The sequence below is a fragment of the Apis florea genome, unplaced genomic scaffold (assembly GCF_048593485.1).
Source record: "Apis florea isolate Af1SG1 unplaced genomic scaffold, ASM4859348v1 contig_2298_pilon, whole genome shotgun sequence".
In the NCBI taxonomy this organism is placed as follows: domain Eukaryota; kingdom Metazoa; phylum Arthropoda; class Insecta; order Hymenoptera; family Apidae; genus Apis; species Apis florea.
In genome coordinates this window covers 114,162-128,095 of record NW_028256558.1, presented here as the reverse complement: position 1 = coordinate 128,095, position 13,934 = coordinate 114,162, and the positions used below count along the sequence as shown (strand labels likewise).

Here is a 13,934-nt window from a genome sequence, read left to right as displayed (position 1 = left end):
CTACTGAGTATGCATTAGACTATCAAAGGCACCGATGACACGGATGTATGTTCGATAAGTAAAATCGTACTGATTCTACTTAGCCTTGGTTAAAATTTAAATTTCGTTTTACCATAAAGCCATGTGACAATTCAAATCACGTATCTCAATTAACAACACAAAATAAGAAATTTTATTCACGACATTATTTGATACTTTCTCTTTAAATAATTAATTACTTTAAATAATAAATACTCACTTATTTCCCTTCATTTTTTGCAATGATACGATGATAAATTTGATCACTATTTCAACATTTTGGAATTTTACTTTTGGAATATTTGACAAAAAATATAACTGTCTTATGAAACTATATTTTATTCACATTTTTTGTAATAAGATGAACTATGAACACGTACTATTTAAAATGGAAAAAAATATTCGAATTATTCAGACATGACGCGACGATTTCAAAATCCGAACCGGATATCGTCAATTTACATTTTAATTTAACTATATTTATCGATAACGATGAATATATTTTCAAAAACTCGAACAATTTACATTATAATAAAAAATATTATTTTACATAATCATTTTGATTAAGAAAATTATTCTTTGCAAATTGAAATATTTTTTTTATTTATACATGATTAGCGTTGTAAAGTGTCCATTTCGAATGTTTCTTTTTTCATTTCCGTTCCACGTTCCTTCTTTTCCGGTGTGTTTAGACAAGTGGTGTGGCGCGAAACGTCAGTGCAAGTTAGTGTGATTATTTGCCGGCTTATTCGTGAATATTCGTGAATATACGTCGATTTACAGGTGAGTTATGTAATAACGTAAGAATATTGACTTTACTGTACCTAGTTCACGTAATATTTGCGGTTCTTACAAAGATATTGCGAAAATTATGGTCGGTTGGCGCGCATGCGATTTTTCTCCCGCGTATTGTATAAGTGCCCGTTCCATTCAATATGTAGAACAGACAAAATCATGAAAATATATATATTATACCGAATATAACTGCTATTTGAATACAAATTTTTAATGTTCTTTGCTAATACATGGTCTATTGCATATGTATATTCATTTTCGAACGATCAGAATTTATGTCAAGAAATATTGAATATTCATGTTGAAATGTTGCATGTTAGCACGGCCATGTTTTCTTTTATTTGAATATACTACACACATATCTTTGCATTTTCTCAACTTAATATAAATTCTCTTCCTGTTCGTTCATTCGTAGATTTAACGTGAATCGTTATTATTTTAAGGTAGAATATTTTGAAAAATCGTTAAAATATAAAAATTCTTTTGATTATATCTTTTCATAAATTTTTTATGAAAAAATAATAAATTTTTTATTCTTTAGGGATCATCTATAATTCGTATAATCCACTGGAATCCATATAATCATATGATATACAGATGCCATCAAAGATATAATCTAATAATGTGAGTAAATTGAAAATAACATTCAACTAATTTCAAATTAATCGTATATTTTTAACAATTTATAATTTTTTTTGCTAATATGCTTGTAATTTTTTTGTACCAAAATTCTGTACAATAATTCATTCTAATTTTACATTTTAACTAATTGAAGTGGCAGTGAGTGGTATTTCTAACAAATTGCTAATTCTACTAGTTAATGGTTATTGCGTTAAAAATTTTCATAAAATCGCTTTAAAAAGTGTTTGTCGATCAACAAAGTAAATTAAGTGTAAACGTTGCTAATATTTTCTGATTAAAATTTTACACTGCAATTTCCACTATGTCTTTTAAAAGTAATTTGTATTTACAAATATAAGGGCCCTGGGATTTATAGACTTGTACTTTACTTGTGAAATATAGCGTTATATAGGTTTATAATCAATAGGCATTAGTTTGAAGCAGAGTTTTAGTATATGTCTAGAAATGCATGAAATAATATATCATAGTGTATTTCATTGATGAATTCATTCTTAAGGAAAAATGATTTACATAATTGTTTAAATTCATTAAATACATTGCTCAAATTAATTAGGGAATTACTTATCAATATATCTGGTAACCAATTTTGTAATTTACAACATGTGCATAATATTTATTATTCCTAATATTTGATCACATTTTCTAATTATTTCGAGCATTGTAATTTATTAGTTTATTATCTATTGGCTATATACAAGTAAGTACTGGCCCGGGTCCCATTCACGCAAATCTTGCCTAACTACTATTTACATTTTCGTCCCCGTCTTATTTGTTATACTTCGGTAAATGGAATTACAGCGTGCCCGTGTACGAACATAGATATCAATTAAATAAAATTCATTTACGATTGCACGTTATTCGATATCGATAATATAATCAACAATTTCATTAAACAAAGTACTGGCCATTTATTGACTACTTTCGTAACGAAAAGTATAGAGATATCTCATTAACACTTTTCGTTGCACTGTAAAAATTTAATATCACGATTAATAGAAACGCGAAAAAAATACCTTCGTTCCCGCTTGATATTTACATACATCATACCTTATGCATACGATTATAAGGTTGAAGGACGGTTATAGACGATCAGATACATAGTATTCTTTATTATCTCGAAATCGTCATATCTCGTTTGCATCCGGATCTCTCAAGGATCGATCAAACACGAGCATCCCGCGGAATTGAAAAGCATTTTTTCAAGCGACTCGGATCGCACACATGACTTAACATCTTAATAAAAGCAAATCTCAGTTCGAGGAATTTAGGATTGGCCAACGAAGGTTGGAAAAGTATCGTCCGCGCAATTTCAACGAGAACAAGATCCTTCGAAAGAAAAAAAAAAAGCGCGAGAATTTTACCGAATTTTTCTCTCAAAGCTACATTCGTTGGATTCGTCATGGACATCCAGCGAGCACGGTTCTCTTGCGATTACGATGCTCGTATCATCGAAAATTCCTCAACCGCAAGGATGTAATAAATAGACGTGGGACAAAAGCAGAGAGAAGAAGTGGCAAAGCGGCAGCGACGGAGGCGTTTACATTGGCAGGCGTCGAACGCTTGTAAGATAAAGCGGTTGGCAACGTTCTACACGTGTACACCGGTTTGTAACGCACGTTCCGAACACGTGCACCCCGCAGTTTGACGTGTTTATCAACCGATGCACCACGGTTGCACCGTGGTCGCTCTCCCGCTTCTGCAAACGCGTCAGACGCCGGTTGTCTGGCCTCCCTTTATCTCTCTCCTCACCGCACCATCTCACCCTATCTCCGTCTCGTTCCGTCTTACGTGATTACCGCACGAGCGCGCGCGCTCGTTAATTAAAGCGGAGGACTCTCGTTAAAGTCGATTGGCTTTTGCGCAACAAGCCATCGATCGGCGACTCGCGATCCTCGCCGTGATTACCCGGAATTGAGACGTTAATCCTTCATTCTTCCAACTGGCGCGGATATTTATGCCGGGAATTGCGAGGCTGGAGCGCGTTTAACTATTCGGCGCGAATGATTTGTCTCCGCGTGCTCGATCAAAAGTTATCCGCTAATTTTTTGCTCGAACTACGGGAACGCAATTAAAGATAATGTACGATTCTGGGAATCTTGCTCGATTATTCGAGCACCCGCTGAGCCTTCCTGATTGACACGATCCGGGTGGGGGGGGGGGGTAGAGAGAAAGGGAAACGTAATTAATTACGATATCACGAGTCCCTTTCTCACGAGCCGTATTTGGCAATCCGACATATCGATTAACTACTTTTCCTTACGCTCGAAATCCAATTATTCCGTTTGTTTTCTGAGCGGACAAACGATGTTTCGATCGAACGAGTATAAATATAAATCTTCTTGCCTTCTCTAGGATCTCGTTGTTAGATCTATAGGCACCGATTTCCTTTTCAGAGGGGGACTGTCTCGATCGCTCACGTTCTCCATGTCGATTTCGTCCTCTTCCGTTTCCTCGGTCACGGAAGTGGGGGCCGACTTTATGGACAGATCTATGGGATTATCTTGCGGGGGCGGACAATCCGTTTCCAACCCCGGGCTACATATCGGTGAATCGTTTTCGGAATGTTCCTTCGTAGACGCCGCCGTAGAACCTTCCTGCGCTCTCTGACTTTTCAACACCGCGTCCAAATAGAATCGTTTGGTGTACGTTTCTCCGATCTCTTCGTTCGAACCCTGCCTCGTTTGCACGTTATTGTTGTGCGCGTATCTGTCGTTATTGTTGTTGTTATTGTTTCCACACGAGTCTTTGCTGTCGATACTTATCGTCGTGGTAGTGGTTGTAGTTGCAGTGCTGATCGTACTGCTCGTGTCCTCGATCACGGGCGAGTGTCGAAGCAGATTCGAAGAATGGTTGGGCACCAAGGGATGGGAAGCTCCGTGGGACGTCGCGTACAGATGATAGGGGGAGAACATGGTGAGACTCGGCGGTGGTAGGAAGGCGGGTGGAATCAGGGACATGCCACCTAGGTGAAAACCGAGGGGTAAACTCATCATTTCTTTGCTGAGGGCCGAAAGATCAGCGACCGAGGGTTGCAACTGGGAATGCAGGGGTCTGAAGCCTGGATGCCCCGAGAAGGCTGCTCTTCTTTCGGATATTTCCACAGAGCTGTCACTGTTGTGCGATTCGGGGGAGCTGATGCTAGGGGAAGTCGAGTTCTTGTAGTCGTCCAGACCTAGCATCAGCACGTCGTCCTTTCGTTGACCTGGGTGGAGTCCGATAGGCGGGCTCATTGGTTTTCGCTGTGGCGTGAGCGGTTGGTTGGACAGGGTCTGTTGGTAGTGTTGTTGCTGTTGCTGTTGTTGCTGTTGTTGTTCCTGCAGTAGACAGTGAATTTTGAACCAGTTCGATCTACGCCCATATCGCGAGCCTGACTTCGACATGCCCACGAGCAGGCATTTCCTTAGACGACAGGCCTTGCAAGCTGTCCGATTCTTTTTATTGATGACGCACTCCCCGCCATTCTTACATTCGGAGATACTGCTCAGATTATTGTAGGATCTGCCGAAAAAGGACTGAAACACAGAAGGAGTAAATTTCGTTATTATAATGCGATAACGCATCAACGTGGTATGGTAATTTTTTTTATTCGCGTTAATTACGTGGACGAAAGGAATCAAGCTTCAGCTGAGGATTACAAAGGGAAACAAAATCTAGAATGCTCTTTAAATGCAAATTCAGAGGTCAAAGATTCGTTGTGAGATCTATCTCTACCGCAACGTGCATTGTGCCGCTCGTAATGAGTATGGCAAAGTTGTTAGACGGTTGTAATAGTGCGTTCTCGTTGTCTCATTCATGTTGTGCAGCGGGAAGTCAGTCGGTGTGGGCGCGTGCGGCCTACTGTGCTCGTGCTAATTGCCCAAATGGTGCAATTTCACGATTCCGACACTGTTGCCTTTCCGTGTCGGCCCCCTTTTCTTTCTTTTCTGATTCTCCAACGCTCGCTCGATACACCTCGAAAAACAGCTCTCGTGTTCCGATCCATTACATTCCAAAGTTTCCATTTCGAATGAAAAATATCGGATAGAGACCTACGGCAAAGTATGTCTTACGAAACGCGGGCGATTTAAGACCTCGTTCCAAGATATCGAATCAAACGTACGCATTTAAAACGCGGGGTAAACACCTACGATTTCCTGCGTAACCCGATAAGAAATTTCGTCCTTCGAAGTTAATGATCAGTCTTTAAAGAGACACAGGCAACGCGATGTGCACTTTCGCTTTTTCTGCCCGTACGCACGCTATATTATTAATCGTTTCTGGTTCGTTTGTTCTGAAAACGAGCTCTTCCTGCGGCCCAGTGGTCCCGATGCGCGCTTCGCCGAGACCCACGGCCCGTATTCCACTTGCCTTTATTTATCATATGCTATAGAATTATAGGATTAGGATATATGAATTTTGATATACGAATTAATAGCAAATGATAGATTCGAGGGATAATATATAATAACAAGTGTTTGAAACATGTAATCATTTTTCATCTTGGTATTGGCTTTGATTTTTTTGATCGAAACTTCCTTTCTTTTAATTCGTTTTTTTTTAATTCTGAGATTAAATTACATCATCTCAAAGCAAATATATCTGTGTACTTTAGACGGTGAACGCGTTTTGTTTGACATTCAGTCATTCCACGTCCCGGATTGTATAATATCGTCGGTGTTGTTTAAGGTCCTCTGGTTAATTCTAAGGTTCGTCCGTGGCAAGGAAACAAGGGGATCTAATCCGCGGGAGAATATACGCGACGTTTCAGAAGAGAGATGACACAATCGAGAAAATGCTACCGTTATTACGCTCCCCTCTCGCGCCTCGCGTTATGCAAACGGGGCACCACATCAAAGTGCCGCAAAGCGTCTTTTCATCGTCAAAACCTTCCACAGTCGGATCGTGCTACCTACGGTTTCCTTTCGAAAACCGCCCGATAAATAGACCGGCTAATTACGCCACACGGCTGAACTTTCGTGGCCTAACGAAACGTAGATATCTCTGACTCACGCTCCGGAAAAAAAGAAGAGAAGAAGAAGAAGAAGAAGAAGAAAAAAGGTGGAGGAGAGGAACGAGGCAGAGGTTGAAATTCGTTCTCAATAGTTTCGACGATAATGAACCATTGTGCCGGTTTTCACCTGTTTTCTGTTCCTTTTTTCCTCTTTTTCTTTTTCATTAGCACGATATAACGTCCGCGAATCGCTCGTTAGTCGACTATATCGATCGATCTCGTTGTGGAACGTCAAGGACCGTGGCAAGTCGCGCGCGCTCTTCGAGTTTTCACCGTGGACGGAAAGATATATCTCTCGATCGTGAGACAGATCTAAGGTAGACATTGTTTCAGGTTTGAGCACGTGCACGCGCGTTTCGTCAATTCGTTCGGATCACGGAGCGGCTTCGAGGCGGTGCTTCCGGCGCTTCGCACTTGTCTGCCACAATTGTTTCCGCCCTAGTTCACGATTACGTCATCTCGACATTGTTTCGTTTCGTTATTTTCGTTTTCAGGCCCACCGTAGCATGTCAGCTCCCCTCCCCTCTACGCGCCTTCACTATTCCCCTGGCAACGTTTGCTTTTACGCTCGACTCGCGCGGTTATTCATTTTTCTCTCAAGGATATTCAACGTATCCTTGTTTTTCGATTTTTCGAATTTTGAAAATTGATCGAAAGTCAAGTTTAGATTTAAATTATTTTATGAAAACGAGTACATGTTATTCTTTAAATTATTTTTTTAAATGTTCAAACATCCTATTCGAAAATTTCTATATAGAAATATACTCGCGCGCTTTCTTGTTACTATTGAAATACAAAATTACACAATAATTCCAAACATAAAAGTTCAAAGATATTACCGTGATTCGTTTGAATTGTAATTTTGTTATAATTATTCTAGGAAATATTCGTCCAAGTTACCGTGTAGATCATTTTAAACAGGAGAAATCAGTTCGATCGCTCTTCCTCTCTTTGAGCGTTAGAAATTCGGCTCTCCTTTTACACAGGCGACCAAACATGGTCGCTGTTACTTTCGGGGGGCCCCCGTTGACACGCATGCCTAGTCAAACGTTTAACCTCGGCCACGAGGCGGCTCGTGAAAGCGATCACCGTTTCTCAGCTTTGCGAAACTGCGGAAAAGATCGCCGTGAACAGAACGTGCAGAAAAAGGAGAGGGAGAGAGAGAGAGAGAGAGAGAGAAAATACCAATCGGAAAATTTTTAACCATTCCATTAGTTTTTCTTTCTTTCAGATCTCTCTCTACGCACAAATTCCTCCATCGAGGAGAAACGAATCGAAACTAAAACTTGGACCGAATTACCGATCGATGTTTGACCTTTCAATTATCCCGATGTCGACACGAAATATCGCTCTACCGTTCCAACTTGATCGCTATCTCGACCGTTCAAATTTCCAAGAAACCCGTATCGTATCGTCCAATGATCCATAGAAGACTCACCTTGCAGCCCTCGCAGGTGAACGCGCCAAAGTGGAAGCCTGCCGCGGGTTCGCCGCACACCTTGCACTGTTGATTCATCTGCAACACAAAAGATAATTCTCTTTCCTGAATTCGTCCCCCTTGAAACTCGAATAGAAAAAGAAATTCGAACGCGCTCTTTTCCCTCTCGAAGGAAGGAAGGATTCGCAATTCTTGCGATTACTGGCTTCCGTTACGGTAAATGACGAAACGAAAAGGGGAAAACAAAATCGATGTCCCCGCTCGCGTAACTCGCTCGCGAGTTATATTTCAAACGTTCGACAAAATCACAATGCGAGTCTTATCGTGCGGCCACAACCGATCGCACGATTGGGAAAGAGAAGAAGCTCGTTGCGTAATTCGCCGGTTTTAGCGCGAATCGCTGGATCGTGGCAAAGCGGTGCGTGTTACGTTCAACGAGCGGAAAACCCCTCGTGCACTTGCTTTTTTCCCTGCCCTCCCTCTCTCTCGTTCTTTATTAGCGATCCTCTCTCTCTCTCTCTCTCTCTCTCTCTCTCTCTCTGTCTAACCTAGCCAATTCCTTTCGCCTTCTTTGGCCGCTCGTCCAGAAAACGGAATGAGGCACCGCCGCGGTCTCGTTTTCACACCTCGTCGCTTTTATTCCCTCCATCTTTTTCTAGCTCGTAAATCGTCGAGGCATTTGCATAACGTTTTAGGTGACGCTTTATTTTTTTCAACGATTTTCGTTAAACACACCACACGAAACTTCGTGTCTAGTTTTCGAGTTCAGCTCTTCTTTTCTTTTTCTCTCTCTTTTTTCGTTTCTTTCTTTCTTTTTTTTTTTTTTTCTTTTTTCTTTAAGAGCGTAGAGTGTGCATAGAGTGAATTACGAACCCAAGTCGAAGAGGGAATATAGGACAATAGTAGTGACCCACATACGTAGCCCGAAGGTTCTTCGCGGCATGTCTCCTGCGGCGACTTTCATACATGACAGACTGTCGCTAAATGGGAAAGTAAATCTCAGCTAATGGAAGAGACATCGATTGTTTGATCAACGGAGTCTCTCTTTCCTGACCTACACCCCACAGTCGTTGACACTTCTCATTCGCGGACGCTCGACGCCTCGACGTGCCTACGCATACTTTTAATTCCGCGTTCGATTCTTTTCTCGTTCAGCCTAAGAGACCGGGATACCTCTCCTTTCGTTCCTTTCCAGGAGGCGAAGACTTTCGAACGCGCTCGTTGTGCACGAAATTTATACACTTCTTATCGGATGAGCCGGCCGATGGACGGATGCAAATGGTCGTTTTCTACCTCGATCTTTCTCGCTTGGATTCGTGCTAACGGTATTGCTACAGAACATTTTCGAATCGCGGGGAAAAACTGGCCTATCCACGTGAGGCAATCGTCGCGGTTTGCCTGGTGGACCTCGACGATTGCACTCGACTATTGCACCCGCGAGATCGATCAACCACTGCGAGACTGGACAAAGATGTGACAAGTTATTCGAGTTATTCGTTATATTTGGAAGATCTTCAGCTTGTGAGGTTCTTTTGCGAAGAAGATCGTGCTCTGATTTTTTTGAAAGTCAAAATTGTAACAGGAAAAACGTGTTACGTCGAACGAACCATTGATTCCTTGCGCGAAAAAAGATAAAGAAGAAAGAAAAAGAAAAATTATAAATATTTATAAATAGAATATAAAACAAACGGTGAGACAATTAAAATATCAAGAGTCGATTCACGAATGACGTTCTCGTTATATTTTATCATAAATTTGTTTAATTAATAAGACGGATCGAGATTTTTGTTCGACTTTTAGTTCGATTCTTGTTGGAAGAAATAAAATTTTGGAGCGACTTGATGATCGTTTAATCGAGTGTTTAAACGATAACGTATTATTTATTAGATGTAGCCCCTCCAGGCTTGGTTGATATTTTAAAAAGGGTATCTCTCTTCCATGCTATTGGGCTCGGCAGAATGATTGTTTTGCGCCATTAATTAATAAATGATTGTCTCGATTCTCGAGTCGAGTAACACTTGACGATGCGCCCGAGCTCTCGCAACCTGCACTGATTGCAGGTGTGCATCCGGTGAGCTATTCAGAGGGTGCCTGCATACTCGAACGTTTCACGTTTCGATGCGAGGTTGCAACGTTTAAGCCATATTGTTACCAAGTTGTGTCGCAACGGATACGGCCTGCGCGGTGATACGGCCGTTCTTGCGAGTTTAACAGAATAATACACGACTCGAAAAGAATGATAGATGATTTAATGTTCCAACAAATGACTTTTAATTATGACCTATCCGCTGCTACAATAAAATTGTTGATTAATTAAGCCCGGCTATGCTTGTATCCGCGTCGATAGATCCTGTTCAGAAATTACTTAACGAAATTGCTCGTGCTGTACACGAACCTGTGTGTACCTAACGAACGATAATTATTTCAAATAAAATACACGAGATTCGTTGGAAGATTGATAATACTGGAGAAAAAACGTTCTCCCATTGATCGAGGGGAAAGAACGAGTTGCAAGGGGAGAGAAGAAAGTTCGCCTCTTCTTCAAACGATTATTATACGCGTCACGAGGAGAATCATTCATCGGCCAGGAATTCGATCGTGTATCGTGTCGAATATTTCCATATTTTCGTTCGCGAGGAAAAGAGTATTGGAAACGCGTCAAGAGCATCGAGGGGAAGGAGGGGAAGGGGATCGTGACGAGATCTGTTGCCGATCGAAGCCGTGAGAATCGTAACGAATGCTGGCGCGGCTCGTAACTTTCAGCGCTCTCCCGCCACCAAGTGGCGGCGATCATCGTTTCGATTCCACGGAAAGACACAGAACGAGAAGGTGCAACCGAGTTGGCACACCGTTGTTCAAGATCGATTCAAAGGGATCAATCCAAGTTGCTACGCTGCCGCGCTCTCGGTGATTGTCCTCCTTTCTAGAGCTGACCTTCTCGATAAAAACCACCTACCACACTCTGCTCTTCCGCTTCGCTCTTATGCCGCGGACGTGCACACGTACACAACCGAGGATTTTGCTAAAAGCGACCAGTCACCATCTACGCCGCCTCGCGCATTAATTAAACGACGACACCGTAACCGTCCAATCGGTCTTGCGGTTTCTTAGGAATCGGTGGATTTTTTCTTCATTTACATGCGCGTGAAAGTCGTCGCACGGTTGTTTTAGCGGAACTATTTTAAATGACCGACGCCTCGTTACTTTCGTCGCGGCACGTCGTCTAAGCACGGGCGTAGAATTTTCCTTTTTCCCACGACGCATGCCTCGGCAAATGAGTTTAGTTCCGTTTTCCAGACCACGATTCTGCGCTATATTACGCTTTACGACCGAACGACCCACCCCTGTATTATACGACCTCAACACTACGAATCTTCCTTTCCTTCCTTAAACTTGCGTCCCTTATGTTCATTTTTAAGCCTCACCTTCGAGCTTGTAAAAAAAAAAAAGGAAAAAAAGGAGGGAAAAGGTTCCTGAAAACCGTTATTTACGTTTTTATTGGTGAAAAACGGCTCGTCCTCTGTTTCCTTAAAGTACTAAAACTAGTTGAAGCTTGCCGAACGGATCGGTGAGGGTAGGTCAGGTCACTTTTTTACTGCTTTTGTCGCTGCAATTATCGGAGGGATATTAATAAAATAAAAAGTAATAAAATAAACGGTAACGGTCATTGTCGCACGCATTTTTTTTTTTTTTTTTCCCCTCTTCGAGTTGCACTTGAACTCGCTTCTTTTCAAAAATGTATCGATGACGTATTCTCCGAAACGAGACATTAAATTTTCATCCGCGATTGTATTGTGTCGAGAGGATAGTCGAAGGAAGAAATATATTCCTCTCGAAGGAAACGTATTTGGACGAGCGTTATTTCGTCTTCTCATCTTCGAAAAGCGGCGCGATCCAGTTTGCGGAGAGTGACTTCCGGTCTTTCGAAATGAAACGGCGTTCCGCAACGCGGCGATCGGCCTTCGCGCGATCCAACATGGACCGTTTGTTTCCGATGCTATTATTCCATCGCTCTTCGATACTCGGCTTGTTCAGATTTCTATCAAACTATCGCGCAATGCGCTGTGCATCGCTCTATTGTATCGCTGTCAAATATGCTCGTGGCAGAAACGCACGTAACACGGTCTTTGAATCTCTCTCGGGATTTCGTCCTGCCATAATGCGAAGCTCGTTATGAAATGTTTCCAAATGACACATGTCACAATTTCGTTTCACTCTAATTTCAAGTTTAACGATGCACGAGAAGGGGAGGAATGATATTCGATCGTTAAAATCGTAAAGCGATATAATCTTGTTGCGGAGCGTCTAATGAATCGAATAATTAGCCTAATCACAATGCCCGAAGGCCTTCAACGTCGGAGTCGACCTTATCGTGTCACTGGATATCGACCAACTATGCAGGAATGCAGTAACTGCAAAAATATGTGAGACGAGCGTATATTTTGGATACGATATTTCGTTAAGAAAATTAATTAATAAAACGCTTCTGAACGAAGCGTGGAAGGATGAAGGATGCAGGAGAAACTCGATGCATCCAGTTTTATTGATTTTTCAATCGTGATCTAAATAATTAAGGGAAATTATTATTAGATCAAAATGCAACGATTTTTAAATATGCAGGGGGACAACTCGACAAGCGAAACTTCGAATTTGTTTTCATACGAGAATTAGAAAATGGGTCTTATCAAAATTATTTTCTTTAAATGGGTAATTGCATCGTTAAAGTATCGTTCGTTAAAAGCTGTCATAATTTGTATCGATTTGTCAGGAATGAGTTTTTCAAGTAGACACCGCATTCCTCCACAGTTGGACAATGTGGAACGGGTTAGGTATCGTCGAAATCGTGCGATTTTTTCTCGTGTCGCGAGCAAAGACAAAGAAATGAACCGACAAGCACGCGCTCGAATTACGAAACGCACCTCCGTCCTTCGCTTCTTCTGCTCGATTCGTAGGCGTACCGATTCGTTTCTAAACGACGAGACGAACGACGAAACAACGTGGAGGAAGAAGAAGAGAATGTCCGAAAATGTCCGATCCTGTGTTGTTTTTATTAACCGTTCAGCAACAGCGTTTAATACGATTAATTCGAATTAAACCGCGATGAAGAAACTCGTAATTGCCAGTTGTCAGATTTCAACCGATCGCGAGTCGACAAGTGATCACATACCTTGGACGAGATTAACACTGCACGAGATTCATCAAATTGAACGGGCGATCCTCAAATAAGGTACAGCATCCGACACTTTGTCATCACAACATATTAGAAACAGTTACGAACAGAATCACCAACGATCACTGATTGAACGGAGTCACTTGAAGCGTCGGATCAAGCACAAGTTCCATGGAAATTTCCCAAAGAGTTCACTCTGTGTCTCAACAGCACTAACAAAAAAAAAAAAAAAAACAAATGTCACCGTACGACAATTTTTCAATCTTGATTGCACACAAATTCAAATAAACGGGATCATAATTGAGAACAATTATTCACGTTGTTAATAATCGTCAACGATTGAGCTAGTCCACGAGTAGTAGCTCTGTTGATCTCCGAAACGTCACTCGGATCCTTTGATAAAATAATTCTGTGACAACCGAGTCCACTATTCCCGACCTATCGTACCAACTTCGTGTCCGTTTCCCCGATTCACTATTATAGGACCATTGTCGCGGTATCCATTGGGTCCAACCGGATAACGGAAGAGGTGGCAAGAAGAGAAGAAGAAGAAGAAGAAGAAGAAGAAGAAGAAGAAAAAGAAGAAGAACAAGAAGAAGATTCTTGACGCGGCGATGACCGTTAGGTGAATGACTTTGGAAGGCGAGGGTGTCCACGTCGATTCTTGAATCAGCCCCCACCTCCAATTATTTTCTGCGGTCCCACTTCGTTCGCTCGATCGGTCGGCCGCTCCGTTCGTTCGTTCGTTCGCTCGCTCGCTCGCTGCCTAGGCTCGTGCGCTCTCGTAAGTATACATCGAATGGGCCTTATGGGCACACTGTGCGTCGGATCAGCGGAGAAGCGTGCAGGGTCCATCCGCGGCACAGGTGGGCCGCGGGTCC

The 13,934-nt window shown here is 41.8% G+C and overlaps 1 protein-coding gene and 1 long non-coding RNA gene across 2 annotated transcripts in view; one reads left to right on the top strand and one right to left on the bottom strand.

Moving 5' to 3' along the window:
- Positions 1-689: 689 nt before the first annotated feature.
- Positions 690-13,934, top strand: part of LOC147658195 (uncharacterized) — a 126,082-nt gene continuing 112,837 nt past the window's right edge. The window contains exons 1-2 of the long non-coding RNA XR_015290934.1: positions 690-801; positions 1,355-1,437. This is a non-coding gene — a long non-coding RNA (uncharacterized LOC147658195). The remainder of the gene's footprint in view (positions 802-1,354; positions 1,438-13,934) is intronic.
- Positions 3,662-13,874, bottom strand: LOC105736048 (knirps-related protein). Its single transcript, XM_086904113.1, has 3 exons — positions 13,051-13,874; positions 7,884-7,961; positions 3,662-4,967 (listed from the first exon to the last, which is right to left on the bottom strand). The coding sequence occupies exons 2-3, from the start codon at positions 7,959-7,961 to the stop codon at positions 3,804-3,806; spliced, it is 1,242 nt and encodes a 413-aa protein (XP_086760239.1). The 5' UTR covers positions 13,051-13,874; the 3' UTR covers positions 3,662-3,803.